Source organism: Emydura macquarii, unplaced genomic scaffold (genome assembly GCF_026122565.2).
Source record: "Emydura macquarii macquarii isolate MOO-44397 ecotype Brisbane River unplaced genomic scaffold, CSIRO-AGI_Emac_v2 contig_1876, whole genome shotgun sequence".
Classification (NCBI taxonomy): Eukaryota; Metazoa; Chordata; order Testudines; family Chelidae; genus Emydura; species Emydura macquarii.
In genome coordinates this window covers 13,496,920-13,523,679 of record NW_027132013.1, presented here as the reverse complement: position 1 = coordinate 13,523,679, position 26,760 = coordinate 13,496,920, and the positions used below count along the sequence as shown (strand labels likewise).

At 43.8% G+C, this 26,760-nt stretch overlaps 1 protein-coding gene across 10 annotated transcripts in view; it reads right to left on the bottom strand.

Moving 5' to 3' along the window:
- NR1H3 (nuclear receptor subfamily 1 group H member 3) overlaps window positions 1-26,760 on the bottom strand; it is a 51,240-nt gene that overhangs the window by 14,574 nt on the left and 9,906 nt on the right. For 3 of the 10 annotated variants that reach the window (XR_010921627.1, XR_010921626.1, XM_067557699.1), the window contains exons 1-6: window positions 14,483-15,417; window positions 13,529-13,602; window positions 11,955-12,221; window positions 5,425-5,633; window positions 4,878-5,057; window positions 4,346-4,445 (exon numbers count right to left, since the gene is read on the bottom strand). Coding sequence is in view for 8 of the 10 variants with exons in the window: in XM_067557699.1 (XP_067413800.1) it covers window positions 4,346-4,445; window positions 4,878-5,057; window positions 5,425-5,633; window positions 11,955-12,221; window positions 13,529-13,602; window positions 14,483-14,718 (1,066 nt within the window). In the remaining 2 variants the exon portion in view is untranslated. Of the gene's footprint in view, window positions 1-4,345; window positions 4,446-4,877; window positions 5,058-5,424; window positions 5,634-11,954; window positions 12,222-13,358; window positions 14,410-14,482; window positions 15,418-18,279; window positions 18,405-22,917; window positions 23,004-26,760 lie in introns of those variants that run through there. The other 7 variants (XM_067557705.1, XM_067557702.1, XM_067557707.1 and 4 more) reach the window with 4 other exon arrangements.

Below are 26,760 nucleotides of genomic sequence, written 5' to 3'. Positions count from 1 at the left end.
AAATGTAATCATGTTGGTATAAATGGGGGTACCACTGCAGGCAGTCCAGAGCAAAGAGATGGGTTTTGCATTTAGCACCGAATGCAAGGATAGTGGTCATTCTAATTGCATTTGGCAGTGAGTTCCATTGTCTCAGCCCAGCTCATATGAAAGTCCAGCTCACAAGCATAGTTTCATGCGATTTGACAACAGTTTCTTTGTTGTTCTGGTTGAACATATCTGGTGTGGGAGACTGTGGTCATGGAGGGACAGAGACTATCAGATAACCAGGGCTAATCCCATGCAGGCAGGACTGATAAAATTTATTATTTTTTCCCCAATCAAAATCAGATTCTTTCTAATTTAAATTAAATACAAGTTTAGTTTTAAAAAATAAAAGTATTTAAAATTAAATGTGAAATTGACACAAACATAATCTATTTATCCTTTAAAATGCATACAAAAATAATACAAAGCAGTACATATTTGCTACCAAATTTAAATAAAAGTCAAACCCGACTTGGTGGTAAGCACCCAGAATCAGTTTGGTCAATGCTAAACCAGCTTTTGACAGCAGCAGTTTCTTCTGCAAATGCAGAGAATATTTTCTTCACTTCAATTTACTCAGTTCATTCAGTTCAATGACTAGTTAAATTCAAAGTTAAGAAACCAATGGGCAGTTGAAAAATCATGAAAGCTTATTTTCCTCTTCCAATCTATGAACAAAAAGTAGATATGAGAGAATGAGATCTACTAATTCTAAAATCTTGAAGGACTTGGTGACCAGTAATAATTATTTCAATTCACTAACTACAGATAATATTTCCTTTGTTTAATTAGTTTTAAATGCAAAACATATTTTGATAAACTTTGATACACTTTTTTCTTATATTTACAGCATATTATTTTATTTTATTTTATTTTATTTAATAAACTAAACTTTTAAAATGTTGTTTTTGTGCATTCGTAATAGAATTTGAATGTCTATCCAAATAGAGCTAGACATAAATCACTGGAAAAAATTAATCCTCTAGTATAAAAGAAATGCACCATCCACCATTTTTCTAAAATAATGAAAAATGTAAACATTAAGAATCTAAATGTAAGTTAAGCTATATAATTGTTTAAATAAGTGTATACAGATATAGTGTATCCCTGTGGTTAGCAAGAAGCAGCACCAAATTTAGTATAAAGGCTATATTTAGTTGCAAATCAACTTCTTTAGGATAACTAAAAAGTACAAATGCAAAACATGATTAAAATCAATTAATTTAAACCAAGGTTTCCTGCTTGCTGATATAAATCCTAAATGAAATTGGTGACTTAAAATCACTCTGATTTAAATCAACCAACCCTGCACATAGGGCTTTGAAAATCAGGACACCAGAACTTGGTTTTATTGGGGTGCCAGTGCAGAGAGTGCAAACCAGGATTCTCTATTCCTGGCAAACTGTGTTGGCTGGGCAGGATCGCTGCTACACTCTGAATTGGCTAGATATTTTTCAGAGCATGTGTCTTTGTTGGTAGAAATAAAGAATTGCCCCATGGACCATTGAATCCAGAACTGACTCTGACAGGATTGGGCATAATCTTCTAGCCATTTGCAAATAAAGTGATGTGTTGGAAGGTGCTGGAGGGCAGGGGAGAGAAGATTTGTAGAGCCCTGCACAGACACAAATATGTGGATCTGCATCTGCTAGAATAAACTTGTATCCGACCCACAATCCGCACTCTGTCTTTTATGGGTATCTGCATCTGCAACCCTAGGGCCTCCAATCAGCTGTTTGGAGGCCAGTCCCACACCCCCCAGATGAGGATATCCATGGACCATTTTTTCCAGATTGCGCATTGGATGCGGATGGTTACAGAAGTCAGGATTCTGTGACTTTCCAGGACCTCCATGACTTCTTGGGACAGGGCTGGAGCAGCTGTCAGACCTGGACTGCTGCCACTGAACAACTGACAACTGCTCCAGCCCTGTTCCAGAAGTCTAAACAGATACCAGAAAGCCACAGAATCGGTGACCTCCATGACAATCTGCATCCAATCCACAATCCACAAAAAATGATCCATGGATATCCACATATGTGGATACCGTGGATATAAAAAGGATATTCGCAGATTTGCAGGACTCTAAAGATTTGCCAACATCAATGTTCAAGCAACACAACTTCCATCATATGCACTAGGAGATGATTCCTGATCAGAAGATGTATTACTCAGTGGAGTTTTCCTGACCTTCAGACTGCTTTTTCATTCTATTACTCCTAGTTATAGCCCAGGGTTTGAAATGAGCCACTTGGGAAACAGGAATGAATAGGGGGCAACAATCACTAGAGAATGGGAGGAAGAGGACAAAGGGCAATGAGGAAGGGACAGAGGAGGGGCAAGCAGGGCAGGAGCAGAAGTCCACAATATTCCTCGCACTGGGTGAGCCTAAGGACCTTCTTATTCAGAACCCTTAGAGAGTAAGGCCTTCAGACTCAAGACCTGTTACTTTTTTTAGTCTGGTCGTCATGTACATGGATGGGATTACAGAAAACATAATAAAATCCATCTCTGACAAGATGCTGCCGATAAACTGCTTTATATAGCCTCTCAGTGAATCTTGCAAGCACTGTGGTTTGCCTCTGGCAAACAGGCGGGAGTCCTCAGGGATGGGTTGGTTTAAAATCCCTAGAACCAACAGTCTTGCAGAGCTCCCCAAGAGCATAAAGGGAAATTCTTAGGCATGGTGAGGTGGGAACTTCCACATAAGGGCCTCTACAAGAGGCATAAGTTAAGGACAGATACTCCTGGGATACAAAATCAGCAGCTGGACAGCTGAAGCCTGAATTTTCAGAAGTGATTAGCACTCTAAGCTCCTACTGGCTTCAAAATGGAGTTAATGGTGCTCAGCATTTCTGAAAAATCTAGCCTTTAGAGTATTTAAAGCCACAGAATAACAATAACAGTTCTGTAGCACTTTGCAACTCGCACAGGTCTCCAAATGTCTCAAACTAAACCACAAATTACTACATAGAGTTCACTTCACCACCACCACCACTGGATAGCCATCATAGTGTCACCTCTCCTATAGCTCCCAGCCCGGGCCAATACAACACAGAATGTTCAAACAAACTAGCCCTACTAAAACCATGCCAGCTGTATCTCCCAACGAGGTCTTCCTGAGACATACAAGCATTGTGCAGCACAGCAGCCTTACACTCTAACAACTCAGCATTAGCTTCAAATAATAAGACAAATCATTAACCTGTGTTCCTTAGTCCTCCCCCCTCCTGCCCCCATCACATGCACAGGCCCTGCACCTGGATAATCAAGCCCCAGAGAGGATGCTGTGAACAGTTCACTGGTAGGTAAGTAACATGGATTTCCAAGCAGTCACAGCACCACACATTAGGTTTCTGAATCTCCAACTCTGCTCACTGAATCTAGGTGCCTTCTACTCAGTGACCATTAATGACAATGCCTGCCCTAAACCTGAGATTTGTAGTCCACAGGGAGGAACATCAGGTAAATCCTTCTCAAACCAGGTATGGCAGCTGAAAGCAGCCATATAACCTAGTAAGAGTTGAGAAAAAGTCCCCCTCATTATTCATTGGGGAGAATGGAGACAGCTGATCCTGTCTCCTACATTTCCCCAATATGGGGTTGGAAGGGGTTAGAAGATCATTAACTGCATCCCAGTTTCCTCTATGATCTTTGGGGCTAGTACCTGAATTGAACTGTGACTGCCTATTAAGTGGGAACTGAGGTCCCAGCAACATGTTGCCAAGTTCCTGTTCCAAACCATCTATACCTCATCCAAACCCCTAAACCCTATATTTGGGTCCAGAAGCCTACAATGGAAAGGGTGGGAGAGCATGGGACAGTGTCTACAACGTCACATCAGCCAGGAGTACCGATGCGCATCGGCAGAACCTTGCTCCTCATCCTCATGCTCTAGTCACCTGGCCAGTGACTATCATGAGCACCAAGAAGCTGGTAACTATGACATCTGGAAGATCCCTATGTATGTTTGTCTGTCTCCCTGTCTGTGTATGCCTGTCAGTCTGTGTGAGTGTGAATGAAAGCATCAATTGAAACATGTGTCTCTGTAATTGTAGTATTGATATAATGTTAATACTGTTTTCCTAGTGTTTACATTATTATTAATGCTATTTCACTAAGTAAAGCACAATATTAATGTTATTACAGTGTTGATACTTTTCTTTTTTTTAATACTATTTACCAAGTTTCTGTGTTCACAATAAATGTGGCTTGTTGCCTTATCCCCTAATAAGATCCTGTAATATTTGTTATTTGGGTAACAACAGAAGAAAGAAGGAAAAATCCTATCTGATGCACCAGCTGGGTTTCAGCTCACCTGCTTTGGCAAAGTCATCCCGATTATAGCTCAGGTCCTTCAGAAAGGTGATGCTTTCAGTCTCTGGATTGTAACGCCGGGATGTCTCCAACAGCATTACCTGAAAGACACAGACCCAGGGGGACACACTCAGAACCTGGTTGTGAATTCAGCAAAAATGTTACAGAAGCTACAGCTTGTCTTGGAGCCTCAGTGTAGAAACATCACCCATCCACTACCACTCTGTAGCCCTTTAAATTACAGAGTAAATCCTGCTCCATCTTCAGCAGTGCCTTCTGAAGAGAGAGGCTGCAACTGGAGTAGCTGGAAGCTCTCCAGAGCCAGCGCTCTTGCCCCATTCCCTACTGTACCCCATGCCCAGAGAGGATGGCAGTGGAATAGTGGTTCCATATCTGAGTTTCCCTCCATCTCTCTTCCCCAGTGCAATGGCTCAAACCTGGCCAGTATAAGCCAACGGAGAAAGGATTCAATCCACCAACCAGAGAGCCACTCTTCTCTACTGGTGTCAATGGTGATGGGGTTGGATTCTCACCTCTATGGTGGACGTCTTCAGCAGAGCAATCTGATCTTCCCTAGTTAGCTCCAGGAAGCCAGGCAGCTGTTTGGCAAAGTCCACAATCTCTTGCACAGAGATGATTGCAAGCTCAGTAAAATGAGCAAAACGTTGCTGCCGTGCCTCACGGTTATGAGGGTCTGGAGCTTGAGGCCATGGCTTGGTGGGAGAGAAGAGACATAAAGGGTGAGAAGGGACAATGAAAGAAAGGATACAAGAAAAACAACCCCCCAACCCTCTATCTCGGCACCCCCCACACATTTAGCACATGCCCTCCCAGCAGCCCCCCTAACCCTAATATATGGCCCCCACCCGTGACACCCCTACACTTAGCGCTCAGCCCCCATCCTCACATACACTTAGTGCATGGCCTTCCCCAACATCTTGAGCACATGGCCTCGGCCCCATGCCACTTCTCCCTACAGTTAGTGCATGGCTCCCCCATGTGCTGCTCCCCTACACTTTGCACACAGCCCCAGCCTCCCTTTTCCCTCCGTATTTTGGAGTCTGCTCTTGGAGCCTGTACCGTCACTTTGAGCCTGTCTGTAAATGAGCGCTGGTTACACTGCTGCTGAGCTGCCACAAGCTTTTCTATCATGCCCAACTGCTCAGATGTCAGTTTATGGGGGGTGTTGGGCGGAGATGGGGGGTTTGGGCGTAGAACCACTGTCCGAGCCTGATCATCCTCCTGTTTCTTGAGCTTTTTCAGCTGGATCTGCTCTTCGGACAAAACACCTAAAAGGGAGGGAGAGACAGAAGAGGCTGCAGTGAGAGAGCAAGCACTGATACACTGGTACACAGTGGACTCCACTGCCAGATACAGGGAAACACAGTGGACACAATCAATGGCAAAGATTACAGCTGCCTTTCTGCGACAACACGCCTGTATTTACATCCTAAATACGACTGTAATAATCTTTGTACAAAATATGCCTTTACAGTATCATTTGAAAACTAGTAACTCACTGTTCAATAATATCATGGTGAAATGTAGATAGCAACATTATATGTAACTTTATGATTTCCCCCTAAATGATGGTGGTGGAACATAACCCACATAACCCAGGTTAGGCAGAACTGGTTGTGACACCCTGTACCCCATGTTCACCACTTTTATGTGGTTATGATATATTTTGTACATTTCTGGGATGCAAGGCTGGGACTAAGAATTTGCAGGTGTCACCCTATAACTAGTTCATAAGTGGCTGGGAAAGCATTCCTGTAACTTTGCTGGGAGTGATTTTACATGCTAATGGCTGTGTGTGAACAGAGCCTGGAGAAGCAGCTTTTCACTAGCAGAGCAGTGTAAAAAGCACCCTGGGCTGGAAAGTTAAAAGGACATCACGGTTCAACAGTCCAGACTGTCCCTGGGGGATGTCACAGTGGTGCAGCAAGTAGGGTGATGTGTACAGCTTGTTGTTTTGAGTGAGGTTTACACTTCAAACGCTGGTGTGGTGATTTTAAGTGAAAATTTAAGTGTGGCGGTGGGAAACACTCAAGAAAAGGTCATAGTTTGTTGTTTTCCGTTTGCTTATTTTGGGAAAGGGAAACAGATACAGAAAAGCATAAAAACGGGCGAGAGCTGTAAAACAATTGCCAAGCTACACATGTTCAGGTTACAGGCATAGGAAAAAGAGAAAAAACACCAATGAGTCTTGGAGCTAAAGCAACTGGAGGCTGAGGAGAAGGAGAAAGAACAGAAACACCAACTGGGACTGTTAGAAAAGCAAAAAGAGATCCCCGTGCCACCAGCATCTCCCTTCACACCAAGAATCTACAACAGGGACCAGCTATGTGCTGCATACAAACAGCTGGCTGGTAACACGCAGAAAGCAGCTGAAAGGATGCTGCTGGGAACAGATACACATAGTCAGCAAGTAGATTCTCTTAACCAAGAGAACCCAGATCATAACCCTCCAGAAAAGGGGGTTGAGGAAGGACTTAATCTGGGGGTGAGAGCAACAGGTTAACCCCAAGAGAGGAAATTGGTTTTTTGCATATGCACAGCCCTGGGATTTGGAGACAGCTCTATAAAGGGCCTACCAATGCACAGGAGAAGTCTGCATCCTTACCTACCCTGAGATACCAAAGCCCCAGAAATATGATTGAATTAAGGATCCACATTGAAGGGAACACTTAAGTGAAAGAAAAGCCAGTAACGGAATACATTCAAAGGTTCAGGAAGGAGTTAGAAAACACAATGGGTATAGACCTAACCAACCTCAAAGACAGACTATTTAAACAAGGCATGGTATGACAAAAATACTTGTAAACATCCTTTTGTGATTAAAAAAACTTGATGTTAATATTAAATCCTGTGAAAAAGTTCAATATGCAAGATTTTTGGGAAGAGCCCTTTGAAATGATAGAAGTGGTAAGTAAGGACACATATCATGTTAAGAAGCCTCATGGTAATGCTGTTTCACAGCTAATACCTGTTTGTTGAGGAAAAATAAAGTCACACTGCTACATTTTAGAGTTGGATCGGGTGCAGCTTTAATTGTGACACACACACAATTACATAACCAGAGCTATGGGGAATACTATAGCCATAGGGAAAACCCAGGTGGCTATAGGGAAGTCAAGCAGCATGTCTGGATGCTGGGCAAATGTACTTCCCCTGGCTACCAGATACAAAAGACTTATAGAGGGGTTGCTTAGGTTCATTTACATGTTGATCATATAGTGGAATTTGATTAACAGTTCAGGAAAGACAATTATATGTACAATGGGATACACCAAATGTTTTCACAGGAAAGACCAAAGAGCCATTTGATTATACAATGTGTGTTCAGGTACCCTGGCTATCACCCGAAGATGGGTGGCTACACAATACATGTTAAAATGCTAATCTGTATGGAGTAAGTTCCTATGGGGCCAGGAAGACGGGGGGCATGTACCCCCAATACTTATCAGAACAGGAGATGTCTGTTCACAGACTTCAAAAGGGCTAGAGTTCACAAAAGGAGTTTGCATTTAAACTGTGGTCCTGAGACATCCTGTGGGATTTTAGCATCTTTATCTCAGTCTCAGTTTGGGGCATTCTGTCAATGATTTAACCTGAGGGCTTCCATCACAGTTCAGGCTACCCAGTTTCAGGCCAGGCCCTCTATAATCAATTCTATGATTAATTCTTTGATTCCACACTGTAAAAAGACTTAAAGCTTGTCACAGCAGAGAAACCATAGTAAACCTGGTTTACTTGTGTAGAAGGGGAAACTCAGGCATAACACTTCATTCATTTGATGCCTGAATGCCAAGATAACTACACTCTGGAAAGCATTAATATCTACACTGAGTTAATACCAGTTGAAAAGGCAGAAGTGTTATCAGTGCTACACAGATACAAAAAGAGTTGTTTTCTAACAAGTCAGGGAAAACACACTTGCTACCTCATGAGATCACTAGACTGGTCCACAAAGTGTTAAATGATATACAGAACTTTCCAAAAGCATATGTGGTTAACCTTATAATGTTTAGCAACACTTGGGAGTTATGTTGTCAAAACTCAAAAGGGCCTTAACACATACTGCCTATGTGTAAGCCATTGGCTGACACTCCTGCAGTCCCATAAGGGGGGAGCTGTGGCACCCTGTACCCCATATGATACCCTGTACCCCATGTTCACCACTTTTATATAGTAATGATATATTTTGTACAAAGTATATCTTGTAAGTTATCATTTGAAAACTCAATCTACTGAACGTCATTCTCCTGTTAAAATGTGTGCATCAACATTGTATGTGAAGCTATGAGATTTTACTTATGATTGTACCTGAAATATACTGTAGCTCTGGTAATGCCCTCAGATCATTTTCTCAAAGACAAAGGCACACTGGCATGCCACCTAGGTGCTAAAAGGGGTTTAATTCAACAGGTTTAAACTTGTTTAACTGAAGATTCATCAACAAGGGAGTTATAAACAAAGTATTTACAATTCACCTGAAGGACAGCTGGCAGAGCATGCAGCAATGGAACGGCTGATCCCATGACCCAGAAAGCACTTTTCCAGTGAAAAGGGTCAGGATATAAGAAGGGGAGGGAAGGCTTCCAGCCACCTGTCCTCCTCCATCTCTACTCACAGCAGCAAGATGGTTTGAAAGACAAAGAACCATCGATGAACTGTGGGGAGTGGTCCTAACTGGAAAGCTTTTCACAGCTAATGGACTGCTGAATGGACTGCTGAAAGCTTTTGGGCGAGAAACATCTTTTTGCTTTCAAATCTTATTTAACTTGGTAAAGTTTAGGAAATAGATTGTAATTTTCTCTCTTTAGTAACCAATTCTGACCTTTATGCCTCACCACTTGTAAATCACTTAAAATCTATCTTTCTCTACTTGATAAACTTGTATTGTTTTATCTAAATCAGCATGTTTGTTTGAAGTATTTGGGAAATCTCTATGCAGGTCAACAGGGCTGGTGCATATTCATTACCCTTTGTTGGTAAAATGAACTAATTTATGCGCTTGTACAGTCCAGCGGGCTACTGAACGATACAAGATGTACATTTCTGGGGTGCAAGGCTGGGACTAAGAATTTGCAGGTGTCACCCTATATGTAGTTCATGAGTGGCTGCAAAAGCACTCATGTAACTTTGCTGGGAGGGACTTTATATGCTAATGGTTGTGTATGAGCAGAACCTGGAGAGGCTGCTTTTCACTAGCATAGCAGTGTAAAGGGCACACTAGGCTGGAGAGTTAAAGGGACTCAGTGATTCAACAATCCAGATTGTACCCTGGGGGATGCCACACTGGTCAAGCAGGTCTTAAATAAAGAAATGTGTGTTTACCTCAGTTTACATATGAGGTGTAAACAGGATCCTCAGACAGCGGAGAGGGGGAAGACAGGAAACAAGGAAAATCTGCATTTCAGCAAACAGAGGACAAGAAGCAAACAAGAAACAGCGTGCAACCTCTTTCACCCCCACACACCATGTTGCCTTCTTTAGTTTGAATGAATTTTAACTAGGGTAACCATCAGGAAAATGCATTTCAAAGGATAACTGAACTATAAAAGTGAGGGGCAAAAACATCCAAGTTATCTCTCCCTGTCTATCTCTTTTCCACCTAAGAAGACAAAGAAAACAGCCAGATCTTGGCATGAAAGTTTGATCAGCAATGTACTGAAAACATGTGGCAAGGGACAACACCTTGAACCAACTCTGGTTTGTTAAGTTTAGAAAGTGTTTTATCTTTATTCTTCTTGTAACTGTTTCTGATGTTAATTTTTCGTTACTTGTACTCATCTCTCTTTGTAGTTAAATAAACTTGTTTTATTCTTTAGTTAAAACTAATCCAGTGTAGTGAATTGTTTGGGTAATTCCATTTAAGGTAGCAGACTGTTGTATGATGATCTCCTTACAGCGGCAACAGACCTAATATATCTGGACTGTCCAGGAGAGGGCTGGGTAGTACAGAACACATGCTGTTGGGGGAAAATCCGGGACTGGGAGTGTGTTGAGGTCACCCTGAAAGTAGTAACCAAGGCTGCTAGAAGCCAGAGTGTGACTGGTGTTTGCTGACAGGCTGCTGGAGTCACAGTTGCTGGACCAGGTCTGTGCCTACACATAGACTCTCAGGGTGTGACCTGCACGCTGTCTGGCTGTTTGTGAGGAGCCCAGTTTGGGAGCTACACAGCAAAGCATTGTGAGGCACCCCAGGTTGCAGGGCAAGTGATGACACAGGCCATCACTGGTCCGGATTGCACCCCGGAATGTCATACTTTCCACATGTATGTATACTGTAGATATATAGTATATTGTAACTTACATGATATAGGTTGTAAGCAATGGTAGAAAACATCCATTTGCACCTGTTCCCACTGCCTATTTCTTATAGTTCTGTCCTGCCAAAGGAGCCATGTGTTCCTGGGTTCAAGGGCAGGGCATCTTGCTACACCCTTGCACAATCCATGCAGATGTCATGGCTGGGGCTCACCAGCTTCCCCATGACCCACTGTCCAATATATTCTGGAATCCATTACTACAAGCACTGTCCCATTTGGGTGGCTCTGCATTTGGGGGTGGGGGAACGGGAGAATAGATGTTATTGTTGCTTTTTCTTTTCTTGATTTTGCTTTATGAGTAGTTTGTATGTGTTTCACTAAAGAATCCAGAGCCAGAAGTGAACTGGGCCCAGGTTTGGCAGGACAGTGCAGATGATGGGAGGAGATGCAACCTAGTTGTTTCTCCCAACTCAACAAGTAGGTGTTGAATCACCAGGAGGCAACGTGGGATTTACTTACTCTCAGGAGTGTGCATGATGGTGCTGAGGCAGAACACACAAGGCCACCCCAACTCCCAGTTCAATCTATACATTGATTTAGGGCATGGTTCTGTGTGTGGTGGATCACTATGCATCCTTCTTCACTGGTCTGGGGTATCGGGAAGAGGGAAACCAGGCAAGCTGAGTACCAACTTAGCTGCTCTTGGGCTTACATGCAGCCAAAAGGTGGCCTGACAGGTGACAGAGCTAGTTCTCTGAGCTATCACTGAAAGGTGGGCAGGAGCACTGAGGGATTGTGCCAGGTGGACTGAGCTCCCAGTCTACACTAGCACCGCAACAGAGCAGAGCAACCCAATGTAAGAAGTAAAACTGAGTGGCAAAACTGGGTGCATGCAAGTGCAGTTGCAACGGCATGGAGATGTTTGTGCACCTGTTACAACTTCTGTGTGTGGATGAAACATGTTATAAACATGGCAAGTGCTTGAAATAGTGCTGACTATGCAGACAACATAGTGACACTTCACACACTTGGAATCACAAGGCAGTCAGCTGGCCAAGAACTTCAGAGACTCAGCACACACACCAATAAAGGTTTTTTAAAATTGTTTCAGAGTAAAGGGTTCCCTCCCTTAGCCACATAGATACCAACCAGCATTGCCACTGTATGCAGGGTGGGCACCCGCAGCATCAACATCTCCGCTAACAGCCTCACCACTCCAGCAGAGTCCACAATGACTCTGCACACAAGTGGCGTCTGCATCCACACTGCTCCCCCATGTCCCCCTCCCCTGCACCCACACAGCATCAACATGTCCCGCTCCCCTGCACTCACACTGCTCCCGCATGCCTGCCTCCTGGCACTTGCGCAGCCGGCACTCCTGGCACTTGCGGCGCATGTACATGTCCATCTCACACTTGCCACCGTTCTTGCAGACATACTGGGCACCCTTGATGACGCTGCGGCGGAAGAAGCCCTTACAGCCCTCGCAGCTCAGCACGTTGTAGTGGAAGCCTGAGGCCTTGTCCCCACACACACTGCACACTTCATTTCCCAGCATCTTGGGGGCTGGACCTTTCTTCCGCTTCAGGGGTGGATTTTCTACACAGATGGACAAAGAGGAAAGAAAAGAGGAAGAATGAGAGAAGTGGTCAGAAATTCCCGTTCCCTAGAGAAGCCAGTGTCCTGGCTCAAATCCACTCCATGGCGGTACAGATGCACCCTGGGGATCAGAGTCAGTTCCAGTCCCAGATCTCTCTCAATGCCCATCTGGATGAGAACTCCTGCCCTTACCAAGAGCTATTACAGATGTCAACTGCTGCCCTAATCTGAGCACAACACTGCTCCCATTTTTATCCCAAATTCCAGGCTTCTGAGGGATGGAAATGGGGAGATGTAGCCCCTGCTGACTCCAACCCCAAGAGTTGTCTGATGCAGGCAGAAGAGTTAGATGTGTTCTGACTAGATCCCCTTTTGCACCTTCCCCTCTCTAGAAGTCTGATAAGGTGGGAGTGACCTTCAGTGGCATATGAAAGAGCTGCAGAAAGGTGATGTTCAAATCTAAAGCCAAATCGCAAACTCACCCTCAGAGACAACAACAGGCAACACTACACACAGGTGTCTGCAGCTTAAGACTTCAGCATCACATTACTTCAGAGAGACTCAAACCACGTAGAGATGATAGGGAAATATGGCTCAGCAGACCAAGAGTCACAGGAAAAGAGGGGCTGAAATTATGGTGTTACAGAAAACAGACTAAAGCAGACAACACCCATGAAGGGAAGCCTTGGAGAACCTGCCAAGAGGGAACATACTAAGTCTGTGGAAGTGGGGACCATGTGGCACTAATTCAACTAATCCTTGGACTCCTGAAGGACCACCTGCACATGCCACTCCATAAAACAACCCTCCTCAGCCAATCCTAAACTCAAAGATCTCCTATGGCTGACAGCAATGGGTCCCTTTTATTCCCTGTGGACTCAGCCACTAGAGGGCAACATCACACGCACATACACACACAAAGCCAGTACATTACAGCACGCCTGCTGTCACCATTTACATCCTGGAGAACCCCATCCTCTCCCCCACCAACTTCCAACCCTTCTTCTCCACCCTTATCCCATCAAGTGCCCTGAGTGTAATGGATCGTACCCTAGGATTTGCTAAGCAGGCATTGTGTGTGTGATTCAGTGAGCACCATGCCTTCACAGTGTGTGGATGTCACCAGGACTGCCTTACCTGTATGCTCAGGTGGGATCTCCGAGCCATGGAAGAGTGAAAACCCTTCCTCCTCCATCTCAAATACACTTGCCACCCTTTTCCCATGATCCTGTGCAGCAAGCTGTGTGGGACCCATGGGGGCTACACTGGAGAGACTCACTATCATCTCATCTCTGTAGTGTGGTTACCGCTGAGCGTGAGGCTGCAGAAGTCTTCAAGATTATTAGATTCTCTCTGCTGCTTAAACACTGACTGGAGATGTCTGTGGAGAAAAAAAGAAGCATAAGAGAAGAGAATTTAATTACAGGGGCTACCAAGCCAGATATATTTTGAGGCCTTGCTCCATCATTCACACAAAGAGATGATCAGCCTTGTTACCTGTTTATTTCCTTAAACCATTAAGTGAATGTGAAGAAAGTTACAAGATCAGCAGACCCGTGAGAATGAATCCTCTGTTTATCCCCAGAATAAGTACCACTGCAGGACAAGTTTTCCCCACCCCACACATCACCAGTGAACCTCGGCCCTGACCTGCAAGGACCTCTCCAGGTGTGTGAGAGGGATATTCCAATCTCCATACCCTTTCTTCTTTGTTCAAACTGCCAATAAGGTGCTGCTAATCCGTGCCAGCTCTGAGGGATTTTGTGGTGTTTATATTATAAAGAATGTAAGGTCTTTACAATTATATCACAAAAAAATCCTCATTGTGGTACTAACAGCTGCCCTGTGCTCAGGACCAATGCCATTTAGAGCACAGGTACATTAAATCCCTTCCCAAACTATAGCAGAAGATAAAACTCCTACATCAAATCTATGAGAAGTAGCTATAATGCCTTCTTCAGACAAATGCATTCACCACCAAAGATGCTGTCTGAAGAGCTCCCCTCTCAGACACCTGAGAAACGCAGTCTATATCCATAATGTAGCACTGTTTAACTCCACTAGCGGAGCAGGACTTCTACTCACCTTACAAGCCAGCAGGACATGTCACAGGAAGCCAATGTAAAGATTAGGGCTAAATTTTCAAAGTGTTGAGGATATGCCTTCCTTTTGTACCAGAAATCGGATAGTTAAGGGTTGTAAGAGCCCGGATTTGCACCTACAACTCAATTACAGCTGTAAAACTGTGAAGCTAATTGTACCTGCAAAAGGAAAACTTTATCTTCCTGATACATCCAGCTGTGATGCCCCACCTGTCTGTCCCAATTCCTGGTGCCAGTTCTGAAAACCAGACCTGCCAAAATGAGAAAAGACAGGGCAACCCCTCACTCCCAAATCCAGCATCTGGAACAGAGAAATCCACTGAGTGCAGCCTCCAATGAGGAAGTTGATCTAGGTGAAAGGCTGAGGGAAGCAGTTCTCCCACAGACTCAGTCATTCATGTCTCAGATCAAGACGCCAAGCACTTCCGAGATGTGCTGGCACCAGTTTCTGTCCCCCACCCCTCCTGGAGACAGCTGAACAACTCAGAGACCAAAAGTTCAGCACTTTGATAATCCTTGTGTTTCAAACTGTAGTCAAAGTACTCATAAAATATCATGATACAAGCCACAGCATTCAGCGTGTTCCCTTCAGTGAGTGCTCTCACCCTCCTACCCACAGAGCCCCTGCAGCCAACATTCCCACTCCTACAACCAGGGCTCCACTCCTGGCCCACACAGAAACTCTCTAACAGCCAGGGCTGTTATCCGTTCCTCCACAGGGACTAACCCCCACAGCGTGAGCTCCCACCCTATCCCACAGACAACAGTCCCATTCCAATTCCCAAGAGAACTTCCCCTCCATTCATTCATTCTGGAAATCTTCCATCTGATCGATAATCAACAGTCACAGCTGCCTTGTATATGTCTAAATTCTGTCCCCAGGCCACATAAGATACAAGTACAGGAGATGACCTTGGGAAGAGTGCAGTGTGTGCACAATAAAACAAGTAGCCCAAATGCAGTCATAATGACTTCTCTGCTAAGCATGACTGGTTTTTCTCTCGCCCCCAATCCCACTAACTCCTTTGTTCTTCCTGGAAGGACCAATGCATTCTGGGAGAAGCCCTGAGCCTCAGCAGCCGCAAGCCTTCCTCAGCAAATACAAATCAGCTTTTTACACACAGTCCCTCTTCAAGGCATGTGTTCCCCTAAAGAAAGCCTGGGAAAATGGTGCTGTAGACTGCAGAAGGAATGAAAGACAAGAGTCAGCAAGAGTTGGAAGAGCCTCTTCCTTCCTAGTAACAAATGCTCAGAGGAAGTGTTCAGGCCTTTTGGGAAGTTTGTGAAAATCTGTGGGGTGGTACAAAACATGGGTGCTGACCAGAACACTATGTCACTGCAGCACTAGCCAGCCACCTGCTGAAAGAGTGGGTGTATATGTGTGTGACAGAGGGACTGTGCCTGTACACCTGGGGCATATATGTGCATCCATCCATATGTCTGTTAGCATAAATGTGCCTGTATGCCTCTGCCTTTGTTAGGGGGATTATTCCTATGTGCATTCCTCTGTGTGCATGGACACTCTGTCAGAGATCTGTGTGTCTGTGCGCGTACATGTGTTAATGTGACTGTGCTCATAGGCATACTTCTTCCCATATGTCAGTGGAATTGTGCCTTTGTGCGTACTCCTGTGGAACAGCAGGACTTTGCTTTTGTGAATATGACCGAGTGAGTGAGTGTCTGATAGGCGGGCCTAGCTTTCAAATGTAGACACTTAAGACATGTGCCCAGATTTTGTATTTAGGCTCTTAAATGGGTTCAAATATGTAAAATACACATTTGGGCATGTAAGAGTTAATTTGATCCTAAGTCTGAAGCTGGGTACAAAAAGTTTCCTGAAATCTTATTTTACAATGGCTCAGCTATGACACCGTCATGTTCACAGAAAACTGGCAACAGGTCCAAACGACTGAGATAAACAGCAAAGCATTAAGTTGGGGTCTGCAGGGATAAGTGTTACAGCACTATACAGGAGCTTGCAGTGTGATAGGGCAGTATAAAAGGATACATAGGCAGACCCATTCTCTTCAGTCAGAAGAGTTGATGGTGCCCCAGTGACCTAGTCCTCTGATGAGCACCTTCTCTTTTATACTATCTAGCAGATTTTCACAAACTTCCTAAAAGGCCTTAGTACTTCCTCTATGCATGTCTCTGGAAGCAAGAGGTTCTTTCCAGCTCTCACTGGTTCGCTTGTTCCTCCTAGACTCTACAGCACCCTTTTCCCAGGCTCTGCTGGTAAAACCAATGTTAGGATTTGTCTGATTTAATATCATCATCAAGTGTCTGTTAAGAAGGTAAAGAGTATGTTAGTGACATACATAGGTTACACTAAATTGGAAGGAGTTACTAACACCCTGGCAGGACAGAGAAATAACCGGAAAGAACCTAGAGAAATTAGACATACAGGCAGAAAATAGAGAGAGAGACAGCCTGGAGAAACACAGCTAGTACTTCAGGGGAAAAATAACATGAAACCCAGATCCTCAATGGGAGGGGAAAACCTGGGAAGCTGTGATGCTCAGTGATAGTGGACCGCACACTGGATAGGTGTTCGCAATGCTGCACAGAGTAGCATAAAAGGCAACTCAGTTTTGAATTGTATAAATATTTGTGGAGCAGGGAAATACTCTCTCTCTGTACAGTTCTGGGGAAACAGAGATGAGCTCTGGGTCCAGGCCTAAGGTTCTGGAGCAGAGAAAGAATAGTGTCTCCTTATACAGCTCTCAGGAGACCCCATCTGAAATAATGTAGCAGTTTTGGCATCTCAGTCTAAGAGGGAGTACAGAGAAAAACAACAGAAGAAAAAGATTGAAACAACTAAATACATTTAAATCAATCTTGTGTTGTGGAGGACTGGAGTGGGGGTAGGGAGATATAACAGTGCACAAGTACTTGAAGGCTGTAAATACTAAGAGAGGAGGACTGACTTAGGGTAAGAGATAGGGTGAGTGAGATGAAACTAATGGGAAATTTAAGCTGAATATCAGGGAAGGGAAATATCTTAATGGTGAGATCTACTGGACTGTGCAGTAGTCACTCAAGGAAAGTGGGGAAGCATCATTACTGGACTTTGGCCACTAAAAAGTAGATTCACTAAAGCCCTGGAACTTTCCCTCACATGCGAACTAGATGAACTAATAGGACTCATTCCTGCCTTTAATACTGGTGAAAAAGAATTGCCCAGTTTCCCAACAGGCTGGTGCAGAGGATGCATCCTCTCCCCAGCCTCCATCAAATGCAGCAGCCTGTCATGGATCACAAAGCAAAGCGAGGGAAGAATGGGACTGTCAAGAAGAGAGTCAGGTTATTCCTCTGAATTTCCACAAACAGGTCTGGCCACTGCATTTGCCCCCTGATAAAGAGAGGTCCCGAGGTATGTATCAATACCCGTCTACTGAGCTGGTGTGAGTGAGAAGTCGCTGGCATGTTTGTTATACGATTATAAAGGGGCAATGAGAACAGATTTCAACCCAGTTTAATTTTATCTCAGCAGGAAGAAGTACAGAACTGAAGTAATAGAGATGGGACTGTTTCTTTGTTATGTTTGCACAGGTCCTAGCACAATGAGGCTGGGCCCTCTAGGCAGTACCACAATACAAATAATAAATATACTAATCCAGACCAGGCCAGGAACAGACTTGGGGCCTTTTCTCCATTCCACTTCCGTGCACAGGCTCACTACTGGCAGCTCCTGCACTTCTATCCCTGCAGGTGTCCCACCAACCATAGTATCTCACATATCCCAAATCTTTCAGTGAGCAGAGGACTCTTCCTCTCCAAGAGAGCCAATGGGCATCTCTGTTCTAGGAATGCTCATTCCCAAACTCCAAAGTAGACTGGATTCAGATGTGGCCAACTCCAATCCCACAACGAAACCCACAAGTCCCCAAAGAAAAAGAACTAAGCCATCCAAGCAACTGCCCTGCAAGCAGCAAACAATTCTCCAGCTCACCTACCTGGTCCTGCAGCAAAGCCTCCCTCCCGCCTGTCTCTCGTTAGTTACTTTTTTCCTTCAGTGCCAATGGCTGAGGTTTTGCCTTTGCCCTGATCTCCCACCCAGGACCTGGATGGCCTGAAGAGCCTGCAGCAGCACAAACAGCGAGAGAGAGAGAGAGTGAACGGGTGAGAGTACTTTCAGGCCTGTGAGTTCTCAGAATGGGCTGTGCTTTTCTGCTCCCTCCCTCCCTCTCCCCCTCTGGGCTGCCAGATGCCCTTGGTCCTGTAATTGAGAGAAAGAGAAAGGAATAAGGGGTTACTCCAGTTCATTCACACTGTACGCAGGGCTCCCTTTAGCCTCTTTTCCTGTTTGCCTATAAACGCCAGCTCCCCTGAATGAGAGTGAGCAAGTGATGACGAGAAAGGCTGATTTGTTCCCTATCACTCAGAGGTTGGGGGTGAGTTAGGGAATAGTGTCAGGATTTCACAGTCACATTTACTGGCCTGGACCTTCTCATCTGCCCAAACATCCCTAGACTCTGTCAGAGAGCTCAATCTAGGTCTGGACAATGGTTGCCTCTACAGGGCTTGTCTACATGAACATTTAGTTTACAGCAACCTGTAGTATCAATCTATCCTGCAATAGCTTGCAGTGCACTGTCCATGTGGACCCTGGTGACGTGCACTAACTGTTCCTTTGTGTGCTTTGATCTACCCCCACTTTGAAACAGGACTAGATCAAAATGCACTGAGGAACTGTTAGTGTGCATCAGAAGGGTCCCCATGAACAGTTAGTGCACAGCAGGTTAGTGCAGGGCAGATTCACACCCTAGCTTGCCACAAATTAAATGTTTGTGTAGACAAGCCCTAAGTTAACTCCAGACTATTCTATTCTAACTGGGTTTTTACTGTACTCATCATTTGGGGTTCTGAGCTTCAGGCAAATCTAGAGCATTACAACTCCAGGAAGAGCAGAAATCAAGGTATGTATGGGACTCAGGGAGAAAGATGTTATAGTGATGAACCCGACCCCTCCCACGCACACACATGTGATGCAATGGCAGTCACCCCTCATCACCTCTGTCTCCACAAGAGGAATTGCTTCCAAAGACATAATCCCAATTGGGTGGTAGAGTCCAGCTGCTGCTTAGAAGCTATATAGGTCCTTGCAGCACCTGCAAGGGAGAACAGCAGCAGAGCCTTATATTTTGAAGCTGAACTGCAGTAACCCTGGGAGCTTGGCTCTGACTTTAGCTCAGCATCGGTTTGACTTCAATATCAACACCGACTTTTGGATGGCAGGAAATGCAATCATGGCTTTGATTTTGACAGGGACTTCAAACAGGAAAAATCCCATCTGTGCTCCTCCCAGGAGGGAGAAGCAGAGAAAAAACAGCAATACACAGCAGAGAAACAAAGACAGGTCTTCTCGGTTGCTTGTGCAGGGAGGAGAGGAGGGGTGTTTAGTCTGGGGCCTTGTCTAACACTAGAAATGTATAGCAATATCAGCAAACCCTCCTAGTGGAGACACAACTTACACTATCAAAATATTTCTTTTGCCAGTAGAGTTTAATATCGGTTCCCCAAACAAAAAATGCTATATTGGCAAAAGGACTTTTTTGCTGGTATAACTGGCATAGCTATGTTGGTTGGGAGTCTGTGTGACTTTTTTCACACACACAACATAGCTATGCCAGCAAAACTTTTAAGTTTAGACCAGACCTAGGAAACCTACAGAAAAATTCTACTAGTAAACAGCCTGGTACAACCAAAATCCTGGTCTGAGAAACTAAAGCTGACCTACTAGGTTCAGTGACAGCTCACCCTGGCCAACTTGAAGGCTGAAAATGAGAACTAGCATCTGCCTCAGTTTTCTTGTAAATTCCATGAAAGAGAGAAAGAATTTGCATGCCCCACTGCTTTGCTAGATTCCTCCTCTAGCTCCATTCAGTCATTCATACCCATTCTACACAGAGGACACAGAGCTAATTATATGTGGCTACAAAACATTGTGACAATCAGTTTTTCTTTGAGGCATCAGTTCTAAGGTCTAGATTTTCCTTGGTCTGTTGTCAGAGAATATTACTTCAAAGGAGAGTGGTAGGAAAGGCTGGGGAAAATGCCCATATTCCAGAATGGTGCAATGGGACATGTAAACAGGCTGTATTGGGAGTTGTTGGCTAGCGACCAAAAACTGATCTCAACATGGGGCTTGCAGAGAAGTGCAAGATTGAGAGAAGATTCCTCATCCATTGTGAAGTGATGCAGACACACCACGTCTTGGGGCAAGGAGGAGACTACACCTAGGATCCTGCACTCACCCTTTCTGACCCTCAGTCCTAGAGGATTCACGTGCCTGCTCTGGGGACTAACAGTTCTGCTCCATAGGGATTTGGGAAAATGCCATCTCAGAACCAGAAAGATGTTCACAAATTGGAGAGAGGTCAGAGAAGAGCAAAGGTTGAATATCAGGAATAACTGCTTGATAGTGAAGTGCAAGGGAAACAGCGGAAACCCCATCCCTGCAGTAATTAGAAAACCAATTAAATAAAGCCCAGAAAAAGAGATTGCAAGGTCCAATCCTGCTCTGCTCCCTGTGGGAACAATGGGAAATGAAGCAGATAGTAACCAAGCTTATTAGTATTTTCATCTGCAAAGCCCTTTAGAAACAAGCAAATTAACCACCCCCCCAAAAAATCCTGGCAGGTAGGGGAGTACTATTATCATGATCATTGCCAGCCAAAGGCCTTCTATAGCCCAGCATTATTCAAGATGAGAAACAGGAGGAAGAATTACAAGAAAAAAATCAAAGATAACAGCATCCTCTGGACTCCCCAGGGTGACAGAGCCCAACTCCTTGGTATGAACTTCTAATTGTCACCTCTGGGAAGAGAGATGGCCCAACCTACCACCAGCTTTTAACAAATGATAGAAAATAAACAGAAACATTACCCCCAATGAAATAGAGACACAGAGAGGGCAAGTGAATTGCCCAAGGCCATCTGGTGAGTCAGCATCTGAGCCAGGAATAGAACTCAGGAGCTCCTGGCTCCTACTCCCATGCCCAGACCTCTCTCAATCAAACAGGTCTATTGCCTCTCTAATTTCTATGAAACTGGACACATTCTGGTGCCCCCAAGGGGTAAGGAATAGGAGGAAAACAGAAGAGAAAGGGATGGGGAGGAAGAGAGAGTGACAGTAATGCTTACTGTGCAATAACATGCTTGCATCTTTTTATCAATTCATCTTCCTTCACGCCCTTCCGCTATCTGTTTCATCAACTTGTGCATCTTAACCTAGATTGTATGCTCTTTGGAGTACAGACTTTTTACAGTGTGTCTGTCTAGCTCCTAACACCATGGGGCCCTGACAGATGTCTGTAGGTTCTGTTGTAATACAAATAAATAATAGTAATAAAGGAGGAGAGAGATTTGGTACTGGGTTGAGAAATGGGCAGGAAAATCATGAAGATTTCTAAGACCAGCAGAGAAATGCTTTTATTCCCATGAATAGAAACAACACCCTGTTTGCATATAGTAGCCAGGAAGGAAGGATGATACCATAGTAACATGGCCTACATAAAAACAAATTAGATAGATACTGGGACTGGGGTCTTCATTCACTAGATAGTCACTTCAAAAGAACTGAGCTCAGCTATTGCTATTGCACATCTTGGTCTAGTCTCCATATGTCCAAAAAACAAATATTTTGGCAGGATTTACTGTCTTTGCACTTAAGATAATGGAACAGTGGGGTGAAGACTGAGGTACAGCAATAGAGCTGGACTGGGGAACCCAGACCTGGATTATCAGGTGCTACCAGGAAGTATTTAGGGTATCAACAGAGCTGTGAAGGTGCAAGCAAACAGGACTGGAATAGGGGAAGGATACACAGCAGGTCAGGAGCAAGGACTTTAGGAGCTTTGTGTGAAGGAAGCTTGCACAACATGTGGCCATATTTTGCCAGGAGTTAGTCAGCATGACCAACCCACTTCTGCTATATGGGCCAAATTCAACTAAACGCTGAAGAGAAGAAGAAACTCCATGTGCTGCCAGAGCTTGTAAGGAAACTGAAAGTCTTCTGTAAAGCTGCATCATGAAAAATAATGGGTGGGGTGCATTAAAAGGTCTGTGCAACTGAGATAGGATCTTTGCGACAACAAGAGAGCATGAGAGATGGCGTGCAACAGACTGCGTTTGTAAATCTAATTCCCTCTGAAGCATTCATCCAAAGGTGGAGTTGAACTTTCTGCAGACTTTGTCCTGCCAAGTCATGTCCTTTCTCACAGCATCTGACATCACCACAAATGCTCAGCTAGAAAACAGTCCTGGAGTCAGGCTCAGTCTGCTGTTTCTGTGCCAGCCAGTGAAATGGCTGCATTCAGGGCACACCCACCAGATGGGAAGCAAGAGCATCCCATTCCAGCAGGATATCATTAAATACACAGGAGGTTTAGGTGCCCTCAAAGGCCCCATCCCTAACGCAACTCAGTCTAGCATGGGCCCCAAGGTCAATAACATTACATTTATCAGTCCTTCAGGAATTCCAGCCGAAATGAGCTCAAATTTCACATTTACATATTAGCAGAGGAACTGATTTGCGGACCAAGTAAATTAAGAACAATTACATCATGGGATCAAAGCAATAGGGAAATTTACCTGAATTTATGTAAAAATGTCTTTTCTTTTCTTTGAGTAATAAGTTCCACAGATCCATTACAATGTGTACTTCATCCTGCTTGCAGCTGGGGAGCAGAACCAGACCTGTCAGTCGCAGGCAGCAGAAGAATGCCCAATGCTTGAACTTCCCTTGAGTTGAGACAACTTCCACAGCCAGGATAATGCAGTTCTATTTTCCTAAATTATAGACGGTGCTAAACATATTCCAAAGGAAAACCAACAAACATTTCCCCTAATGAAATCTTTTAATGTCAATTTCCATCTCTATTCTGGATGATCCTTTTGTATCCAGGGTGCACTGGATCTGTGGCACTTATTAATTGAAGAAAGGAAATTTCCAGGCAAGTACAAATAAATGTTCCTGTTCTTCATCCTGCTAAGAGCCACAGAGCCATTGCAATGGGATTTTCACAGCAGTGTGTCTCTAGAGTAGGAAGTAGGATCATCCTTTAAATATAGACATCTAAAATATATTAAATTATCCTCTAGTCTTCTTTGAGCACTAAGATGTGCAGAAGATTGCTGAAAATTAATAATGGTTAAAGTCTGAATGACCAATATATAGAGTTTTGGTGAATGTATGCCTTGATAGACATGTGGCTGCCTAACAGATTTCATTACAGGAGACAAAACTTCTCTGACCTGAAATTGCTAGTGCTCCTAAAGACCAGATTGTATGCTTAACAGAAGAAGAATATTTCTTGAATTTTACTTGGGAATGAATCCTATAACAGTTGTGAAGGCTACCTGTCTGAATTAAAGCTACAATATTGGATCCCATCCAAAAAAGCTCCCTACTTCTAAAATTCATCTGATTGGCAATAATAGCTATTAAGAAATCTATTTAATGGGTAGGAAGTGTGATATCTGCAACAGATATCCCTTGGGGTAGGACTGCTAAGACCAGAATGAGGTTCCAGAGTGAGGCTCTATAATCTTGTCCGTCTGCCATCACAGTAGTTTACCCTAAGGAAGCATTTAACATCAAGATTTGTACAAAAACTTCCTTTTCTTGAACATATTGAGAACATTATAGTTCAGAGACTTGATCTTTAGCTTGGTCACTCTCATACACCCTCATTACAACCCTTCTGGAGGAAATTCAAGCTTATGCGTCACTTGTTTAATGTGGTAGTTAAACCATACATTTTGCTTCAACCAGTATACTAAATTTTACTTGTTGATGTTTTTCTGGGGTCTATGGGACTAATCACGTCATCCAAGTATCCACTTTGAACCTATCTGGTACTGGCGGGAGGACTGGTTTTTGCTATTGCAGACCTCCTTTGTGAGGTGGGGACATCAAAAAGTAACCATTTCCTCACAAATTGAAAGTCTAGCATCAATCAGGAGTCTATCTCTAGATAGGGTTGCTTGAGAGTCTTGCAGCTAGCTCTGGGACAAGTGAGAGTAGCTAATGACCTCACCCAGGTACCCTGGATTTGCAGTCACAGAATCAGAAATGTAGAGCTGGAAGGGACATCAAGAGATCATCTAGTTCAGCCCCATTCACCAAGACTGGACCAAGTATATGAGACCATCCCTGACAGGTGACACATTGGTACCATACTCTCCAACAATCGGGATTCCACAACCTCTCCTAGAAGCCTCTTCCAGAGCTTAACTATCCTCATAATTAGAAAGTTTTTCCTAATTTCTAACATAAATCTCCTTTGCTCAGACCATTCTTCTAGTCCCACCTTCAGTGGACATGGAAAACAATTGAACAGAAACCTCTTTATAACAGCCCTCAAATTAGTTGGAGACTTCTCAGGTTCCCCCTCAGTCTTCTTTCTTCAAGACTAAACATGTCAAGATTTTTTAACCTTTCCTCATACATCAGGTTTCCTAAACCTTTTATCATTTTTGTTGCTCTCCTTGGGACTCTCCAATTTGTCCACACCTTTCTTAAAGTGTGGAGCCCAAAACTGGACACTTTTCTCCAGATGAGTCCTCACACCAGTGCCAAGTACTGGGGGATAATTACCTACTGTTTCTTGCATACAACAATCCTGTTAATATATCCCAGAATTATATTAGTCTTTTTTAGCAACTGCATCACATTGCTGACTAATTAAATTTGTGATCCACTATAACTCCCAGATCCTTTTCAGCAGTACTACTGAATGGCTAGTTATTCTCCACTTCATTTTTCTTTCCGAACAGTAGTACTTTGCACTTGTCTTTACTGAATTTCATCTTGTGGATTTCAGACCTATTTTCCAATTTGAGAAGGTCATTGTAAATTCTAATCCAGCCCTCCAAAGTGCTAGCAACCCTCCCAATGTGGCATCATCTGCAAATTTTATAAGCACACTCTCCACTCTATTATCCAATTCATTAATGAATAAATTGAAGTACTGGACCCAGGACAGACCCCACTAGATATGTCCCCCCAGTCTGACAGGGAACCATTGATAATTATTCTTTGAGTACAGTCTTTCAACCAATCTTCCACCCACTTCATGGTAATTTCATCGAGATCACATATTCCCTCACATTTCTTATGAGAATGTCATGTAGGACAGTGTCAAAAGGCTTACCAGAATCAATATCTAATCACATCTACACTTTCCCCCTATGCACTAGGCCAGGAACCCTGTCAAAGAAGCAAATTAGGTTCGTCTGACAAGAAGTTCTTTGATTAAATTAAGTTCTAAAAAAGAATTTTTTTTAAATGCAAGATGCAATCAAAAAGGTAGACCACAACCTACATCAGGGCATTTTTGCTGGAATGCAAATATTTGACCATGGCCAAATAATAGGCGGTCGATTTTGACATTATTTGACCAGGCAATTGACTGGCTTGCCAAGCTTAGTTCCAACTACCACTTGTAAAATATTATCCTCCCTCTTCTTGTACTCTGAGGACTGCTTCACTGTGCCACATGATTTGTATTCTTTTCTATAGCGTCTGGAAGGGAAAAAAAATTATAAATCTACTTTATCCGTTATTCTGAAGTTTCAGCTTTCCGTAAGTTTCCCACTGTATCACTAAGAGAGCTGAGAACTGATCTGCCCATGCCCATGATGAAGGCCCCATATATGTACATGAAACAAATTTGTGTCTATCTTTTTCAGAGAGAAGCCCTTAGACTATGGGATTTTTAGGTTGAGGGGGATCATATTTGCAATAATGACCACACAGCTTAGCTTTGTTTGTGAAAGCATGTGGAGAATGTCAAATACATTTCACACTTTGATTTTTATTGTTCTTGAGCTGATGTTGACAGAGACCTTTCATGGCCACGAGACGGGGCTGAAGTGATGCTTGTCTAGAGTCACCTGCCTGTGATGGGCCTGTATAGCGAGGACATGCTTTCAGGTAAAAATCTCCCCAGTTAGAAATGCTGATTCCTGACCACCACAGAATACAGCCACATTTATCTTTGGAAGTGATACTAGGTTAAACTTGGATTGGAGCACACTGAAGAACTTTCTGGCCTTATAAAATGGAGACCAGAGTGCTAGAAAGAAACAGAAGATGGACCAAGATGCTCCTTACTGCCTGCTCATTCTTCCACATCTGGGCTTTTCCTTCACCTCTCATCACTCCATGGCCAGCTGCTAAGGGGAGGAGATGGAGGCAGTGGCAAGGCATGTCAACCTGCAGCAGCTAAGAACAATAACCTGGACATTAAAGTGTTGCAATCCACAGTGGTAGCCAAAGACAACAGCCAGATGATTAGGGCATTGTGACCCAGAGCAGTAACCCGATCCTTTCTTAATCTTTAGGTGAGGCAGGAAATCCTCATTCTTCTATTATGATATCTTCCCTAGGAACATACAGAGGGTTAAATAGCTATAGCATGTTTAGGGAAA